The sequence below is a fragment of the Aedes aegypti genome, chromosome 2 (genome assembly GCF_002204515.2).
Source record: "Aedes aegypti strain LVP_AGWG chromosome 2, AaegL5.0 Primary Assembly, whole genome shotgun sequence".
Lineage (NCBI taxonomy): Eukaryota > Metazoa > Arthropoda > Insecta > Diptera > Culicidae > Aedes > Aedes aegypti.
In genome coordinates this window covers 19,593,022-19,613,204 of record NC_035108.1, presented here as the reverse complement: position 1 = coordinate 19,613,204, position 20,183 = coordinate 19,593,022, and the positions used below count along the sequence as shown (strand labels likewise).

At 41.2% G+C, this 20,183-nt stretch overlaps 1 protein-coding gene across 17 annotated transcripts in view; it reads left to right on the top strand.

Moving 5' to 3' along the window:
- LOC5571223 (potassium channel subfamily T member 2) overlaps positions 1-20,183 on the top strand; it is a 716,145-nt gene that overhangs the window by 684,146 nt on the left and 11,816 nt on the right. For 11 of the 17 annotated variants that reach the window (XM_021840115.1, XM_021840117.1, XM_021840114.1 and 8 more), the window contains one exon: positions 9,888-10,064. The exons of the other annotated variants lie outside the window; for them this stretch is intronic. In XM_021840115.1, coding sequence (XP_021695807.1) covers positions 9,888-10,064 — 177 coding nt within the window. The remainder of the gene's footprint in view (positions 1-9,887; positions 10,065-20,183) is intronic. 17 annotated transcript variants of the gene reach the window in all.

Below are 20,183 nucleotides of genomic sequence, written 5' to 3'. Positions count from 1 at the left end.
CGTTTTATTATTTTACTTACTTCTACATTCAAATCTGTTTCTAGTTTTCCATCTCTTCCTCCAAATCTTAATTCTGTTTGCCTCTCTAGCTTGTTTTATATCTTCTGTCTCAATTTCTATTAGTTTGATTTGTTTGTATGAATTAAGTTGAATCTGTTGGCTTTTTCGTTCCACCTGTAATCAACCTCGATCTGTCATCACGTACGCTTTCCATCATCCAAGCAAGCGCTCTCAATCGACAAACTCCGAAACCGCTTTCGCGCCTACAACAATCGAACATCGGTAACGAGAAAGTCACGCTCATTCACATCCAGCAGAAGCAAAACACTGACAGCCACACCGGCGGTAAAACGTCGGTTCATTTCAAGCGTAACGTTTGTACATACTCGCCAATCGAAACTCAACCGCTTTTGAACTGATTTTGTTAACGATATGGAAACCCACCTATTTTGCTGTAGATCCTTTCGGAACTTTTTAACTCTTTTAAGTAGTGCTAGCCGAAGAAAGCCAATTCAAACTTTTTGTTCGCTGTTTTGTCTATGATCGATCAAAGTAGTGGATAGTCCTTTTTGCGAATTGGTTTGCTTGCTTCCTCGAGTTTGAATTCCATTTCATTGCTGATTGAACATTTCAATACAGAACATATATCTATCAAAATTCAGTAGAATATAGTCAGCTAAAATTATTCTGTTTCCAAACAAACACCCAACCGAATATTCAATACTTAAACAAATCTCAACAAGTGACATTTTCAGCAAATTAGCAATTCAATCTGACATTAAATGGGTGTGTACTAGAGGCAACAAGAGGAAAAACTCACCATAAATTAGCGTCAGTTTCATATCGTATATAGCGCGCCCTAGCCGTTAACTCCGGAATCTATTCAATGGATGTTTCTTTGCGGTTATGTAGTCGGTTTGAACGAATGTTCTGGCTGGTATTATGCAAACTCAGTTCTTAAAGGTTCAATTAGGACAACTATCAAAGGCTTCCTTTATCTAACATTTATATAGAAACATATAAATATATTCGATAGGTATACATATAAATTTCAATAAAAACAATAGAACAAAAGTCTCAGTAACATGCCCTATACCTGGTGCGTGTCATCTTTACAGGTCAAGCATTCAACGCCCACTGTATCCTTCAAGCTTTTGCCCCTTTCTGAATTTCAATGAAGACTCTAGGATAACTCGTTTCAATTGTCGGAATACCGGCAGAGACACAAACACAAACGTAGTGTTTGCAGTCAGTATAACGATCAACTTGTGAAAAGGGTGTATTCGCGCATCAGTCTCCTCACAGGGCTGTGCGGCCAACACTCCTCCTCGCGAAATCAGCCTTTAACTCCTACATCCGGTCCTCCGACCAGACCCCACTCCGTGACAAATCTCTTAATCTTGGTAGCACCCAGTGGCTTTGTCAAGACATTCGCCACCATCTCCTCAGACGGACAGTACCTCAGCTCGATTACTCCAGATGACGAAAGTTCACGAGTGTGGTGGTACCGTGTATCTACACTCTTAAAAATAATTAGATTTACAGGTGACGTAAAACATATTGCAATTAATTATCATATGACATAAACTCAAATATAACTAAATTTTACGTTTCAATTGATGTACTAGAAAATTTTAGCGTCTTATAACCTCTTGGTCCTCTTCTTGTATTGATCAAGGACCACAAAGTCGAGGCAGCTCTTGTTGTCCTCGAACACTACAGTTAGCTTGATTTGTTCAGCATTCGGCTCCTTCAAAAGATAACGCAACCACACGACTTCATGAGCAGCTTCCGAGAGCGCTACGTATTCCGCCTCCATTGTCGACGTAGCAACGCAACTCTGCTTCCTGCTGGCCCAACTGACTGCAGGTCCTCCGATACGGAAGACATATCCGTTACATGATCTTCTATCACTGGTGTCTCCTGCCCAGTCAGCGTCTCAGTGGCCGACTAGCTCAAAGTTTTCCTTCGCATTACCCAACTTCAGTCTGTAATCCTCTGTATTAAAGCCAGAGATATTCCGAAATTTCTTGGGGGACCGACGCGTAGCTATAACCCACGTAAATATCTCAGGCTACAGAATTTTTATCGTTTTCGTATATTCACTCTTCGAAACAATATATCAATAAGAGTATGTTGTGAAAAAATTAAGCAGTTTAGTTCAGCCGTTTTTATGTTAAGAGCATTCATGTGTCTGGTACCACGCTGGCCAAATAAAGATCTTAAAAACTTCAAAAAACATCATATCGTATTTTTTTTAGATATATCCTTGATTACTTAACCGATTCGTGTGATTTTTTCAGAGTAGCTCCTTATCACCTAGCTTTGCAGAGCCCAAATTTTATTTTTTTGATAAATTGACGTAAAACAAAATGGCCACCAAAGACATTTTATTTGGAGAAAGTCGGTCCCCCAAGGAACATCGCAATATCTTTAAAACCAGATCACCAATGACAGATATCGACATAGATTCCTAAACTAGAAGAGTTTTTTGAGAACTTGTGAAAAAGTGGTGCAAAAATGTGGAGAAACAAAAAAATTATTAAGGTTTGAATATTTTTATTGCGGTAAAATATGAAGCTGCCGGTAGAGGGGTTAAAGCTCACTTGCTTCGCTTTCGCTTCATGGGGTTTCTTCGCTTGACTTGGTCTATCCTGCTTCTTCAGGCTTCAGGTCTATCCTGCTTGCAGTAAAAACAGGAACGGGTTTCCTTGTCATCACTCGAACCACCGCGATGCTTAAGAATATCCGTACTCAAAGCTTTTACTGCACATCCGCCCTCCGCTTCTCAGACTCCGCGAGAAGTTTTGACTTGAGTAAATCTAAAGTCAACTCATCGCTTGGCCGCTGCTCGAGTGCTGTCACTAGTGGGTCGTAAGAATCAGGGAGCGAACACAGTAGCTTCCCCGGCATCTGCAATAAGCTGAACCAAATCGGTGAATTTCTGCATATGTTGCTCCATATCGCCGTCTTCTCCTAGCTCCAATCGTGTCAGCTTTTTGAGAAGGTACACTTCCGAGCCTTTGTCATGGTAATCCTTTAGAGCTTTCCATGCATCCTTTGCACTGGTGCAGTTTCGAACGATGCTGGTCTGGCTATCCTCGATGCACAAGCAAATCGTGGCTCGAGCTTTCAAATCGGCCTTGGACCATTCTTCCGTCACAGGCTCAGGTTTAGGGTCGGCGATCACACTCTATAGCGCTCATCTCTGATATCTGATCGCTGATCTCGATCTTGAACTTCCAGGATTGATAATTCTGGTTGTTCAGTCTCGGAAGCGAAAATCGTGGCTGCTCCGCCATCTTGAGGAAAAAGTTCTTTCGCTACCGGGATCACACCGACCATGCACTTTTTAATTCGTTCTTTAAATACTTTCCGCCACAACCGAAACCGAATCTTTCTTCGCACTTATCACACTGGGCCCATAGCCTGTTGGCGGAATACCGGCAGAGACACAAACAATGCCAAGGAAACGGATAAAATCGCGAAAAGTAAACCGCACCGGAGAATCACGTTTTAATTGTTTTATTTGGAACAGAAATACAAAGAAGAATTAAATCTGTCACTCGTAGTGTTTGCAGTCAGTATGACGATCAACTTGTGAAAATGGTGTATTCGCGCATCTGTCTCCTCACAGGGCTGTGCGGCCAACAGTTTCACCCATTGGCAGCTTGGGTATTGCACAGTTTCAATGAAGCAACGCTTTCTGCGGTTAGGACCGACCGTGCTCTACACAACTTTTACTGGTTGTATCAAGTTGTTATAAGTTCACAGCTTCTCAAATTTTCCAGGTGGACCAGTTGAATGTCCAAGTCAGTTCAGCGATTCCGGTTGGAGGGTGAGTTTCGGTTCACTGACGCACACAACTGCAAACAGATACCCTGAAGGGGTAACTCAGGGAATGCGGGGATGACGCACCAACGACGACCCGCTAAAACCAGTCTATGCACTGTGTTTGAGCAATTCTTTTAGAATTGCACCAGCACAACCAGCAACCATGTCCTGACAGAAACTGCGTCAGGTGGAAGTTCACTTCCCCATGGTTTCTTCCATACCAATCTAACACATTTGGTATTAGCCGATGGGTCCATCTACCCTTAGTGGAGTTATCCCATTCCTGCTGCCAGCTTCTAAGCGTTTCCTCTTTACACGTGTCGCGGACTCCTCTGGTACTCCTTTGGTTGAAGCATTGAACATCTTCCTGGACGTCATCCCGGCTATGATGCACACGGCCTCTTTAGATACCGTTCGGTATGCACTTGCTGCTCTTAAGCACATTATCCAGTACGTGCTTTCCAACCGCTTAGGTTTCTGTTCGTTCTAAGCGCGTTTGACCAGATGGGTCCTTCATACCTTTGTATGGATAGCGCCACGCTTGCCAGTAGCTTGAGTTTACTGGCAATTATAGCAGAGCTGTTAGACATCATTCTCGAAAGCGCCGCTATAGCCGTAGATGCTCTTTTACAGGCATATACAACGTGGCTAGCAAAGCTGAGCTTGTCATCGATCATTACCCCAAGATGCCTAAGGGATCGCTTGGACTCTATGGTGCAATCACCTACCGAGATAAGCGCCCGTTGCTCGGACTTGCGGTTGTTGACCACCACCACCTCAGTTTTGTGACGGGCCAGTCCTAGTTTCCTAGACTTCATCCATTCCTCAACTATGGAAATAGAGTGCGCTGCTGTCAACTCTACTTCCTTCATCGATTCACCATAGCGAAGCCAACAATCTTAACACCCATCGGAAGAGGCAGCCTCAGTAAGTCATCGTACATCGCATTCCATAACAGCGGACCCAGGATTGAACCTTGAGGTACTCCCGCGGTAATTCGAACGCTTTTCTGCCCCTCCTCTGTGTCGTACAGTAGAATCCTACCATCAAAATAGCTCTCTAGAAGCTTAAACAACTGCACCGGTACCTTGAAGCGGTGAAGCGCGTGTGCTATTGTTTCCCAGCTTGCGCTGATGAACGCATTCTTCACATTCAGAGTGACAACCACGCAGTAACGGATGCCGCTCCTTTTATGCTCGATTGCCACCTCAGCTGTCTGAACGACCGACTGGATAGCGTCCAGAGTAGATTTACCTTTCCTGAATTCAAACTGGTTGTTGGACAGGCCATCCACACCTTCTGTATACGGTAACCTGTTGAGAATCAACCTCTCCAATAACTTGCACGTCGTATCTTGTAGACTATACGCCGACGGGTCACTTGGTGGTTTGACGCGAATGTTTTTACGACTTCTGCCAGCTTTTCGTTCGTCACTCTCGCCACTTCTTCTCCTTCATCTGCCGCATACGGCCATGGGGCCATGGGCTTATGAGATGGTGCGGGAAGAGTACATCGATTATCGATCGCAGCAACTCGGGCGACTTCTCTTGGGGCTTTGTTGTTGTTGTTTGGGAGGGACTTTAACCCGAACACGCTAAACTTGCTTCGCTCAAAAATGAGTGCCGAGTACACAGAATCGGGCTCTCTTCATGCAGCACAGATTCTGCACTATTTCTGCGGAAGGTGCTCACTGTGCCAACATTTTCCAGCTCTACATTTAATGCGGACAGGGATTTCAAAGTCACCAGCTATCACTTTTGGCTGGCGATTAGCCAATTCGGCTATCATCTATTTCCACCACTTATAGCCCTTCCAGAAACACTTGAAGCACACTTGCTCACTCGGCAAACCGACCAACCTACATTGAGTATGCCCAAGTTCTTCGCTTTGTTGGTCTCTGCAACCACCTGTGTAGCCACCTGGGTGCCTCGCAGGCCCTTTCTTAGGTGGATGACCTTACTTGCTACGTCGATATCACACTGCTCTTTAAAGGCAGCCGAGACCACCGCTGCATTGGAGATTTCAACCACATTTTTACATCCGGAGTCACTTCTGCAGTCAGGGATCTCACATCAACCTCATCGCCAAGTACTTCTTGTGCTAGTTGCTTATAAGACTAGGATCATTTCACCACTTCTAGTCCTCCCTATGCTCCGCTCATCTACGCTCAGTGGCGATAACTTCTCCGTTCTTCGCATCGCCGTCAAAACCTTGGCGTATTTCGCCTTTTCCGTTTTGTTCACGAGGGCCTCGCCTAAGTTCTTACGCTTCACTGTATTCTGTTTCTGATTCTCCTTGGTCGCCGTTACCGGTTTTCTCCTTACTTTTTTCTTTTCAACTCGTATCTACAGGTTGCTATTGCCGTGCGCCCGTAATTCCTGTGGAAGCACTGCCTGGTTCGGGCTATTCCGTGGATCTTTTTTCTTGGCTTTCTTGGCCTTAGACGTGGTATTGGCCTCTCCACTGTTGCCATGTCCTCTTAATCGCGAAGCTTGATTCGTATCAGCTTTTCCGCTCTGCCACTGGACATCCACGTAGATTACTTTTCCCTTAAAAACCATGTGTCTTTTCGCCATGTATTCGTCCTCGGAAGGTTCCCTCTATCACATCACGTATTGAATAATATCATCGGATATATTCGCGTTGCCTGTTGAGGAAAACATTTCAGTCTGGTCCGACTTAGTGTCTATTTGCTAGAAAGCATGGCACTTTGCCATGTTGTGCCTTGGCTTTCTCATAGTCCTGCTTTGCAGCTAGGACTGACTGTCGCAATTATAGCATACTTGTTTTCAAGGCCTTGCTGATTTTGCTTTTAACAAACTGTATGAAGACATCGAGTTGCTCAGCAGCTACCTGCATTTTCAGGAGGTACCCAAGTAGCACGCGAAACATCTTCCAAAGAAATGCTTTTCAAAAATGGTTTCAATCGCGTATCAATAAAAGCATCTGTAACTTATCTGGTTCTAGTTCGGTTCCATATCAATATCAAGGCTCATAAAGTTTCATTGCCGTTCCAATGAACATGCATTTCACTCCTTGTTTGACGTTCAACATATTTGAAATGACAAGATTTGCTGCAAATGTCCCTTGCAAATAGCAATAAAGTCAAATTTATCAAGATGTTTTCAGCAACATTTCAAACAAACTCTTGAAACTTCTCCCAAAATGCCGGTTTTAATGTTATGTTTCACATTACTTTCATTTAAAGCATCCGCAACTTGCATCCAATTTTCGTTCCCATAGCAGATTCATCTCAGTTTGAGAAAGTTGCACTAAACTTCGTATATGACAGTTAGAAGTTTGTTTGTTTCAATCCAGTTGCAATATGGTTGAGTTGCACCTTACGTATCATCCAACAAAGAAAACATGGTCTAGCAACAGTTTGTTTGTTTAAAAGGTGTTTTTCAAGTGTTGCGCGGAAGTTTTTGCGAAAAGTTTAGATTATTGCAGGCGTGGCCTAATTTCGCCAGTAATGAACTTGTATTCCGAAGGGTGCACTCAAGTTATAAGCAACAAGCTTTGATCAATGGGCCATGTGGTTGCTTTTATAGTGCATTAGCGAAGCAATTGTTCGAAGAGCTGGTGGAGTAATGAGTAGAGGTGAAGATTGGTGATCTTGAGATCGGAAGTTCGATTCTCGTTCATGGTTTTGTTTTCATTTTTTTCTTTTAAGTATTTTGCAACAAATAAGCAATTTCGATATAACTTAAATATGTTGCAAACAGACTCTGCCTCTTGCGCTTTTTGCGTTGCTATTCAGTGCAATCGTAAGTCATATTTTCACCAATTGACAACTCTGATTAGTTTCAAGAGAGAATTTTATTCTTGAGTTGCAACAAACTGTGCTGCTTGGGTACTTTCTACTGTGATCCATGGCCTCGATTAGTCCCGGGCCATCAATCACCATCGATCAGAATTTTACTGGAATAAATCCTGATGTGCTGATTGGCACTCCTTTTAGTTTGAGCTAGAGTACTTTGGAACTTTAAGCAGCACCGTCGCATTCGGATTTTTGTAGTTTCTATGAAGGTTTATCAGAATTCACTGTGAACTCCACTGCTGCCCCGGTAGATCTTACCTCGTAACGCATCACGTATAGGTAATCTACCTGCGTTACGAGAAAGGAACTCTTAACTTCCCATTTTTCATACTCTCAATTATCTTGACATAGTGTTTTCAGCACATCGAAGTATTGCTTACATTTTTCAATCACTTCACGTTCGTCCGTCAATATGCTCCCTTCTTTATGCCAGGCTTTATCTTGGCTCGCGGTCGAAGCCATTGCGAGTCATTCCATTTTTCTTGAGACCAATATCGGATAGATGCGGGTCTACTATTTGCTCACTTTCTTCCGGCTATGGAGCCGTATATATTATTGCTGACTGAAAATTTAAGGTGGCGTTTCATCATCACCAGCTACGATAGATCTGTAAGTCTTAACCTCGTAATGTACTACGAAGAGGGGATCCACAGGCAGTTAGTTTTACGTTGATTTTATCTTTCAACATAACATTTTAATCCTCGAACTTGAAATGTTTGGTTTTAGTTCTCTACAAGTTGTTATATCTGATATTTTTTTAAAATTTTGCTCATTAGCATACCATGTGGCCTAATCAGAATTAGTGCAGCATAACCAGCCAAAGCTGAACATCTTCGTTATTCCGAGATAACCAACAAAGAATATTCACAGATATTCAGTATTTCACACTCCAACCGCTAGCTTCGTTGCAACCCAAAGGCCCAACAATGCCCTTCAATGCCCCCAACCCAAACCGCCTGCCGCCGCCTCCCTCCCGCTCCAGAGTGCTTCCAAGTTCTTTTTACTTTCCCCAAAAAACAATAAACAAACTTTTCTTCAGTTGTTCTAGTTGTTCATGTTTATCGATCAGTTCGGTTCTCATTTTACGTTTCTTGGTTCGAGCGAAGAAGGTTCGCCCCCATAGAGCAACAGCCTAGGCGCGTTCTCAGCCTTTTTCTCTATCAAAGCTAAATACAGGGCTCATCAAGGACGCATTATTTGATCGCACACGCACACAGTGAGTCATTTCTTTTCGGTTTTCGATTACCAACAGTTTGAAAGTAACGCTCTTAACAGTTTAGAAATTCCCCATTATCCCCGTCCAATCCCTGTATACCTCTGTCGGAATCAAGTTTGGTGATAAATTTCCCTGTAGTTTCTGTTTCGTGCTAGTCTCGTAGAGATTCCTCACCTACCCTACCTCACGTGTTGGTGAAAGATAAGACGTTTTTGTTTGAGTTTAGTTTTTAACCAGTTTCCACAGCGGGGTAGCTCAACTTCACAGACGAACCGCACGGGTATTGTTTGATGAGCTGAAGCCAAACCTGCTTTGTAAAACTTCCTTCCTAGAATAATCTCCTTTTGCATGACCGTGTTAACTTTTTCTCATTCCCCGAAAAAAGTCACCGTTTCCTTGTGATAGAACTGTGGAATAAATTAAAGAAATAGCAAGCCTTAGCAATATGTAGCTTTAGGTCTTAGAACTTTTCAAGCAGTTATGCGAAGCTCAAAAACAAATAAAAAATCTGTTGCTTTGGCTTCAAGTGGTCGATACAACTCATGGTTTCAAGGTGATCTTTTACTCCAGTGCACGAGTCAGTTTGAGTTTCGAATTATTTCGCATTCCACATAGTTTCACAATAACGGCCATAGTAGAACATGCATTTTCATTGCTTCCTAGATTCAAGTTACTCACGGAAAATCAACCACCAAAATCTTTTACTTTTCTTTATGTTTTTTTTTTCTGTTAACGATTCTTCATCGGTTTCACACACTGAAACAAATTAACCTGTTGATTATCTTTGGTACGGATACTAATAACTGATTCATCTTCACATCATTGATAACGCTCGCTTGAACTCGCATGTCCGTTTGTTCATTCCGTTACATAACCGGCTAAATTACTGAAAAATACCAAACCAAAAACCCGTAAAACACATCCAACCAACAACAACAAAAAACATGAATCGACTAAAAAACCAACACCCACTCCACCATCATCGAATCGGCAACGAACCTCTATGAATCTAACCAGTACGAAGAGGAAGTGGTGACCACGACGGCGACCGCCAGCAGCACTTCGGCCTCCGGCGTACCGATCAAGGGCGTCGCGGAAGCGAACCTACGTGGCGTCACCTACCGGCCGCCACCGACATCAATGCGCAAGTCGTCGTCCTGTCTCGGGGGATGTACAGCCCGCCGGGGATCGAGCGTAAGTGTGACACCTATGTCTACGTCTATGGTATCTCCCTAGTTGCACTATGCAAAAAATGAATCAAGTCTGATCACGCCCCCTCCCCCTTCAAAGTGACCTTTCCCTCACCAAGCACCCACATCCCACTAAACTCACACCCTATAGGATACACAGCTCCACGCTGCCACTTTGATCCACTATTGCCCCCAAACACGATCGTAAATATTGAGGATCCCTAACACCTGTCACTCTCAAACGTCAACTCTAGTCTAACATTTCAAAACGCTCCATGTCGTAAATGCAAACAAAACTCGTTTTTCGACAAGAACGGAAGCAATATGATAAAGACTTTGCATAGATTTTTTCACGAGACGTCTCAAATTAGCTGATTTGCAAGCTTCAATTCTTCAATGGGAAATACAGTCGGGTCTCCTATTAAACGCATTCCTATAACGTGCACTCCTATTACGCTCACTCCTATAAGACACACCAGGACGTTATAGGAGACCCAGGGCTTATGGGATTTCATCACTTTGGGGGTGTCGTTGAATATCTCGTATGCCAAAAGAGATAGTACAGTACTGTCTTCGGCGAAGTTTCAGTACTAAGTACGATCTACCTTTAGGAGTTGAGGATCATCCTTTTAGTTGAGAACTTGGCCGGTAGGGGCGCTTTTTCTGATTTGCACTATATGAACCATGAGGGATAAGAATGCAAAATTTTGTAACATATGATATCTCTGAATCCTGATGTTTTGGAAGGTTGGTGTCTTCGGAAGAGTTGTTCAGTAGCTCAAGGGCTGACATGTGGTGGTCATTCTGATACGGAATTACGCCACCAGGCGGCGCTAGTGGGCATGGAATTTTTGTTTTGCGCATAGCTCAGTTGCCTGACTACTTAGAAAGATGGCGTCTTCGGCAAAGTTGCTCAGTATCACAAGGGCTAACATTATTTGAGCCGAAAGATTAAAAATTTTGCCACTAGGCGGCGCTAGTGAGCAAGTAATTTTTGTTTTGCGCATAGCTCAGTTGCCTGACCACTTAGAAAGATGGCGTCTTCGGCAAAGTTGCTCAGTATCACAAGGGCTATCATTATTTGAGCCAAAAGTTTCGAAATTTTGCCACTAGGCGCCGCTAGTGAGCAAACAATTTTTGTTTCGTGGATAGCTCAGTAGCCTGACCACTTAGAAAGATGGCGTCTTCGACAAAGTGGATCAGTATCACAAGGGCTAACATTATTTGAGCCAAAAGTTTCAAAATTTTGCCACTAGGCGGCGCTAGTGAGCAAGTAATTTTTGTTTTGCGCATAGCTCAGTTGCCTGACTACTTAGAAAGATGGCGTCTTCGGCAAAGTTGCTCAGTATCACAAGGGCTAACATTATTTGAGCCGAAAGTTTAAAAATTTTGCCACTAGGCGGCGTTAGTGAGCAAGTAATTTTTGTTTTGCGCATAGCTCAGTTGCCTGACTACTTAGAAAGATGGCGTCTTCGGCAAAGTTGCTCAGTATCACAAGGGCTAACATTATTTGAGCCGAAAGTTTAAAAATTTTGCCACTAGGCGGCGCTAGTGAGCAAGTAATTTTTGTTTTGCGCATAGCTCAGTAGTCTGACCACTTAGAAAGATGGCGTCTTCGGCAAAGTTGCTCAGTATCACAAGGGCTAACATTATTTGAGCCAAAAGTTTCGAAATTTTGCCACTAGGCGCCACTAGTGAGCAAACAATTTTTGTTTCGTGGATAGCTCAGTAGCCTGACCACTTAGAAAGATGGCGTCTTCGGCAAAGTTGCTCAGTATCACAAGGGCTAACATTATTTGAGCCGAAAGTTTCGAAATTTTGCCACTAGGCGGCGCTAGTGAGCATGGAATTTTTGTTTTGCGGATAGCTCAGTAGTCTGACCACTTAGAAAGATGGCGTCTTCGGCAAAGTTGCTCAGTATCACAAGGGCTAACATTATTTGAGCCGAAAGTTTCGAAATTTTGCCACTAGGCGGCGCTAGTGAGCAAAGAATTTTTGTTTTGCGCATAGCTCAGTAGCCTGACCACTTAGAAAGATGGCGTCTTGGGCAAAGTTGTTCAGTATCACAAGGGCTAACATTATTTGAGCCAAAAGTTTCGCAATTTTGCCACTAGGCGCCGCTAGTGAGCAAACAATTTTTGTTTCGTGGATAGCTCAGTAGCCTGACCACTTAGAAAAATGGCGTCTTCGGCAAAGTTGCTCAGTATCACAAGGGCTAACATTATTTGAGCTGAAAGTTTCAAAATTTTGCCACTAGGCGGCGCTTGTGAGCCAAGAATTTTTGTTTTGCGCATAGCTCAGTAGCCTGACCACTTAGAAAGATGGCGTCTTCGACAAAGTTGATCAGTATCACAAGGGCTAACATTATTTGAGCCGAAAGTTTCGAAATTTTGCCACTAGACGGCGCTAGTGAGCATGGAATTTTTGTTTTGCGGATAGCTCAGTAGTCTGACCACTTAGAAAGATGGCGTCTTGGGCAAAGTTGCTCAGTATCACAAGGGCTAACATTATTTGAGCCAAAAGTTGCGCAATTTTGCCACTAGGCGCCGCTAGTGAGCAAACAATTTTTGTTTCGTGGATAGCTCAGTAGCCTGACCACTTAGAAAAATGGCGTCTTCGACAAAGTTGCTCAGTATCACAAGGGCTAACATTATTTGAGCCGAAAGTTTCGAGATTTTATATATACGTAGAAATCGGGAGAAAAAGTTTTTTTTCATGAGATTGAATTATCGTTATGAAAAAGAAGGTTTATATTTTAAAAATATTCAAACAAGAGTGTCATGTAACTAAAGAGATAAAGCCAGTCGTAGTTATCTCATTAAGCTTGTTAGCGGATGGATTTCCCAATTTATTAGTAATGACTGACATTCCAACCTTACTTCATTTCTTTCAAATCCATACCTTGGAAAATGTTTAAGAAATGAAGTTCATGCAATGACGAAATAAAAATAAACATACATATATTTTTCTCTGGTTCATATGAAAAGCTAACGATCACATATTTAAGTAGTTAACGGATCCTCACTCATTGTCATATCAAATTATTGATCAAAAATTATCCCAATCTGTCGAAAATACTAGGATACTAGCCATACTTTTATCCGATTGTAAAATTTATTGTATATATTTTTCTCCAGGCACTTTTACTTAAACGTGACAATGCGAGGATAATCGATAGCCTAGTGTCATATTGAACAACTTTGGTCAGGCTACTGAGCTATCCGCAAAACAAAAATTCTTCACTCACTAGCGCCGCCTAGTGGCAAAATTTCGAAACTTTCGGCTCAAATAATGTTAACCCTTGTGATACTGAGCAACTTTGCCGAAGACGCCATCTTTCTAAGTGGTCAGGCTACTGAGCTATGCGCAAAACAAAAATTACTTGCTCACTAGCGCCGCCTAGTGGCAAAATTTTTAAACTTTCGGCTCAAATAATGTTAGCCCTTGTGATACTGATCCACTTTGTCGAAGACGCCATCTTTCTAAGTGGTCAGGCTACTGAGCTATCCACGAAACAAAAATTGTTTGCTCACTAGCGGCGCCTAGTGGCAAAATTTCGAAACTTTTGGCTCAAATAATGTTAGCCCTTGTGATACTGAGAAACTTTGCCGAAGACGCCATCTTTCTAAGTGGTCAGGCAACTGAGCTATGCGCAAAACAAAAATTACTTGCTCACTAGCGCCGCCTAGTGGCAAAATTTTTAAACTTTCGGCTCAAATAATGTTAGCCCTTGTGATACTGAGCAACTTTGCCGAAGACGCCATCTTTCTAAGTAGTCAGGCAACTGAGCTATGCGCAAAACAAAAATTCCATGCCCACTAGCGCCGCCTGGTGGCGTAATTCCGTATCAGAATGACCACCACATGTCAGCCCTTGAGCTACTGAACAACTCTTCCGAAGACACCAACCTTCCAAAACATCAGGATTCAGAGATATCATATGTTACAAAATTTTGCATTCTTATCCCTCATGGTTCATATAGTGCAAATCAGAAAAAGCGCCCCTACCGGCCAAGTTCTCAACTAAAAGGATGATCCTCAACTCCTAAAGGTAGATCGTACTTAGTACTGAAACTTCGCCGAAGACAGTACTGTATTATCTCTTTTGGCATACGAGATATTCAACGACACCCCCAAAGTGCTGAAATCCCATAAGCCCTGGGTCTCCTATAACGTAGATTCCTATTACGCCCCCCAACCATGTGTCTAATAGGAGACCTGACTGTACACTCCCGGATATGAACTACAGTCACTCTATTCTAGGGAATAGAAAACCCCAAACGTTGCCAGTGATAATCTCACCCAAAACGCTGGCAACTGAATAAAATGTTTGAGCCATCAAGTGATCTTCTTGTTTAAAAAAGGAAAAAAAAACTCGTTCAACTTATGAGTTTCTTTGAGGACAAATTTCGTCGTATATTTTTGAGCTGCACATTGTTTATACAACCATAAAAGTTTTGTGAATACTTCTTGCAATGATTTTTTTTTCCTTTTTTTTGTTGATTCAAATAACGCAATGGCCACAATACTGCCCACAGAATCAACTAACGGGTGTTCAGTAAAAAATGAGAACGGTTTCAATGCCTTTCTGTAAATAAAGTAAAGAGCGTAATGTTTTTTCTCTCCAGAGAATTACCACTCCTTAAAATGGGTGGCATGTTTTTTTGCATCCGAGATGCTGTCCAGTTCAATCAAAGATGGCGTTGAAATAGCTTTTTTCTGTTGGGTTTTTTGTACCAATCGCCCTTCTACGTGTACTTATCCCATGTTCTATGTAAACCTCATGGACCACGGAACAAATATGCGTAAAATGGCAACATAGAAAATGTACTGTGTTACCTTACGATCTATAGTGAAAAACTACTCCACCTCATTACCCCGAATACCATTACCCGAAAGCTACAGTGGGAATTCGCTCGTTGGAGCTCTGCTACATTGAATGACTCGATGTTTGGATGCTCGCTGGTTGAAAAAAATCCAACTAAAAATCACTCGAATGTCAAGAGTAGATGTCAAACTGACTGATGTTTGAGAACTGTCGCATTGAAGCCTCAATATATAGAACAAATATGCATAAACATTTCCATTTATTACGTAACGCTAACGTGGAAATTTTTGACCCCCTCCTCCACTCCGTAACGCTTTTTTGTATGAGAAGTTTCAATTTTTTGTTTGAGCCGTAACGCTTGACCAGGTCCGTCACACTCGGGCTCAGATTGGGTACCACTTCTAGTACTGCATTTGGTCCCTCGGTAGTGCAAAAGGTACCCAAGTTTGACAGATCGCAGTACACTTTTCACGGCATTCTAGATTGCCTCATGAGCCATAAAATTTTGGGCAACTGCAAGGGACATGGAGGTCTTTAATTTGTCTTTGGCTTGACCATATTCGCCCCTCCCCCTAGAGTAGAATAGATCAAAGTAATCCAGGCTACTATGTTCTACAGCAAAACAACAGTGTTGCTCTGAAGGTAATTGAACGATCATCTCAGCATGATTTAGACTTTGTTATCACTAATAACGAATTATCCTTACGTCCCATCAACATGTGGTCTTCGGCAAAGTTGTAACTGGGAAGATTTCAAATGAGTAGAGTTTTTTCACTTTTACATAAATTATTATTACGAGCAGTTAAAGGACTGAACACAAAAGGTTTGTCTTTTACATATGTCGTTTTCGTTTTTAGGAACTGGGTCGGTGATCAACACATAAACAAACAAACGTCAAACGTTGGGGTTGAAACTGTGATTCAGAACGGGTTGCGCCAGTTCCAACCTGGGTTCAAAAACGAATTCGACAATAGTAATTTCCATAGAAACTTCAAATAGCCTGTGCACAACCAAATTTATTCCAAAGTTTGGAATCCAAACCACTTCAAACTTTGGGAGAAAGATTTTCATCATAATTGACACCGCAAAAACTTCGAAATTTGCATCAGTCTATTGATCAGTGAAACTATATTTTAGCACCAGCCGTTCAAATTTTGTATGGAATTTACTATGGGAAAGCTTACTTTTGCAAGGAAAAATCACCAGAAGTCACCCATTGACCTCTATAAAAATTCTGAGCACAGACCTCGATAGGTATTTTAACGATGAAGAATATTGCTGAAGACCGCGAAACAATCCGACCCTTGTGAAAAGTAAGTTATTCAATGACAACCTATTGGCAAGGCAAAACGGGGCCCAGATAGCCGTAGCGGTAAACGCGCAGCTATTCAGCATGACCATGCTGAGGGTTGTGGGTTCGAATCCCGCTGGTCGAGGACCTTACGTAAAGGAAATTTTCTCGATTCCCAGGGCATAGAGTATCTTCGCACCTGCCACACGGTATACACATGCAAAAATGGTCAATCGGCAAAAAAAGCTCTCAGTTATTGCAGGGCGACGTTGATTAACACGTAAAGGAATAACAACAATAACAAAATCGAGCAAAATTTCCAAATATTTGCTTAATAATTTTTTTTACAAGAATCGGATTGCTTTGCGGTCTTCGGCAATGTTGTATATCATAGAAATACCTATCGAGATCTGTGTTTGGAATTTTTATAGAGGACAATGGGCGATCTCTGGCGATTTTTCTTTGTAAAAGTAAGTTTTCCCATAGTAAATCCCATACAAAATTTTAACGGCTGGCACTAAAATATAGTTTCACCGATTAAGTTTTTTATCAGAGTCCGTTTCTTGAATGATTATAAAAGTGATTATTGACGTCATAGATGTGAGCATTTCACCATAAACTTTCCCTTCTTATCCAGGCTGTTCTTTTAATATATTGCTTGAAAAATTATCCTCTAAGATTTTGTGTCAGTGTTTATTGGTTAGTTGAGCTGCTTTTCTGTGTTAAGTTTTGATTGTCCAAGTAGCACGCAAAATATCTCAATGAGGTGCTTTACAAAAATGGTTTCAGAGATGCATCAATAATAGTATCTGTAACTTTCTTAGTTCTAGTTCCTTTGTATATTAATAGCAAAAGCTCAAAAAGTTCCATTTCAGTTCCAATGCACTTGTATTTCACCCTGCGTTTGACGTAAAATAGTATTAAAACGACGAGATTTGCTGCAAATGTTCTCTGCAAACAGCATTGAAGTCAAGTGTATCAAGATGTATTCAGTAACTTTTCAAACACACTCTTGCAACTTCTCTCAAATTCCCAATTTTAATGATGTGTTTCAAATTACTTTCATTTAAATCATCCTCAACATAATTTCATTACATGCAAGTTGTGTTTGAATGCCCACAACCCAAGAAGATTCATCCCAGTTGCGCGAAAGTTGCGCTTAACTACATGTTTGACAGCCAAAAGTTTGTTTGTTTTAATTAAGTTGCAATAAAGAGTTGCACCTTACGTACCATGTAACAACGAAAACATGTTCTGACAACAGTTTGTTTGTTTAAATGATGTTACTCATATTGAACTTGTATTCCGAAGAGTGCAGTTGAGTAATAAGCAACAATATTTTATTTAGTGTAGCTTTTATAGTGCATTTGCCATAATAGTTTAAAGAGCAACTGGAGTAGCGAGTAGAAGATTCATGATCTTAAGATCGGTTTCCTCGTATATATTTTTGTTTTCTTTTTTTCTCTTATGCATTTTGCACCTAATGAGCAATTTCACAATAACATACATATGTTGCAAACAGGCTCCACCTCTTGCACTTCTGCGTTGCCTTTCAGTGTAATTGTCATATTTTCAACAATTGACTACTGTGATTAGTTTCAAAAGGTGTTTGACCGTTTGATCGAACGCCATTTGACCGATTGCAATCTTGCCGATTCCCGAATATGGCGAATTACGTACAAAAAAATAATCAAATTGCTTCAACGCTGATGGGTAGGATTCTTAAGTGTGGGTCAATATTGTTTCTATAATGTGACGGGACGTCATGTTTGTCCCTTATAAAAGTGTTCCAAGAGAATGATTAAAACGATTCCTTAATTCAGGACGAAATTGAGACCTCCACACACCGCGTCAAGACTCTAAGCAAATATTTGTCTCTGTGCTAAGGTTCTAATTCAATTTCGTTTCCCTCCTTTAAGGTGAAACAGTTTGGAATCCACTTAAAACGTTGCACTTAAACTTCAAAGACACAAATCTCGCGAAGAAAACAAAAGTATCAACAGTGCGCTGATTATTTTAGCTTTGTGCACTTGCAAAAAGCTTAAAATAAGAAGGTCAGATACGTTTGCCAACTATTTCTCCTGTTTAGTGGATTCCGAGATGTTTCACCTTAAACATAGGCTATTCTTTCGAGTTAAACTGGTTTCGTTACTATTTGCAATAATTTAACTTATATTTTGATTGGGAATTTTACCTTCTTCAAATCATCGGTCGTTCTTTGTAGTTATACTGCTGTAACGATTATTTGCATTTCACTTGCTTTAATTTTTATAAGAGATTTTTCCATCTTTTGATCATAGGCTGTTCTTTCACAAGAAAGTGTACCTTTGCTTCCGTATAGCAGTAAACCGAATGACTCGATTAGGAGTAAATAAACTCACTGTTGTGAAAACTTGTGGTTTCTAAAATTATGAAATAATTTACTTAGAAGGATTCGAAAGGATCGAAGGGATCGAAGCAAACCGATCCTGCAGAAGGACACATAAGTCGTAACCCGATTTAGTTACTGTCAAAAAGCGACTGCAAACGCAATGCGAAAAATTCTGCTGGTAGCTATTACCGCTAGCAGAGAAATGAATAATTGCTGACATTTAGGATGTTCTTCGTTCAGCACTGTCTGTATCTTGAATCAATTATTTGTATATCAGTGATGATTTATCCTTCTTTCAGAACAAGCTGTTTTTTTGATATTCATTACAAATGCATGCTAACTGTAGTTCACTGTTATTTTCAATTCCGTCCAAACGATATCCAGCCAAATAACATTCGGCCAAATGGCGTTCGGCCAAACGGTATTCGACCAAATGACCCAGAACCTTTTAAGAATAAGCTGAATAAGTTCTATGAACTCAATAAAAATGAATGCTAACTATGAGTCACAATTGTTTTCAATTTCGGGCATTCGGCCAAATGGCGTTCGGCCAAACGGCATTCCTCCAAATGGCGTTCGGCCAAACGGCATTCGGTCAAATGATCCAGAACCCTGGGTAGTGACCCATTTAGGGTAATGATATTCGAGGTAATGACCCATTCGGGTTAATGGCGTTCGGGGTAGTGTCATAGAGTCGTGAAAAACATGTCAAAATCTGTATTGCACGTCAAAAACAAAGAAGATCCAGAGAAGAGAGAGTCTCGCCTAGTAATTTTCATGAAAGTTATGTCCCTAAATAAATTTTAGACATTGAAGGTTGCAATGGTTCTTTAGTTCGAGGTCAGTAAAACCAGCTCAGATGATTTTTTTTCAAAATAAATGACTACGTGGCTCAAAAATCTCTCACCGGCGACTTTTGGAAAGATGCTTGTAGCACGTCTCTGTCTGAGAAATGCGAACAGAAAATCAACAAGCAGCCAGGCTGCTGACATCTAAAATTTTCATAAATTGATCAGAGTACGCCTTGAAATGTACGGTCGTGATTTCGACACGCTAAAAATTGTTATACAATTTATGTAACATAAAGACAGCCAACTGTTGAAGAATTGTGGTGCTTGGTCCAAATTATGCATAAGTCTTGTACAACTGCTCAAAATATGTTTCTTACTAACATACGGCCAGAAACTTTCTGAATAAGTCTATTCATTGGGTTAATTTCCTGCATTGAACTGATGGAGCTTTGTATGTAGTATTTTAAGTGTGCATTTTGAATGTGGTTTCCTACGAGACAAGCAAACACACAACGGTTAGCACTCGTGGAAAACATTACCGTGGTAAATCGAAATCCGGACGGTACCAATATCCGGACACTCTGATAATATTGAGTAAATGAACGAAAAGTTATATGTTAATATGTTAAATTTTGTGCTTCACTTTTACCTTTAACATTGTTTATCATTTTCATGAAACATGTGATCTAGTAATCATTGCCAAACAATTGATAAAAATAAAAACAGAAAAGTTGTTCCAGGCAGACACTTTTTCTTCGCAGTGCAAGTTCTTTTCGGTTAAGCGTCGATGGAAGCTCCATCAAGTTCGGATTGAAAATATTGTGATCAATTTCAATTATTTGA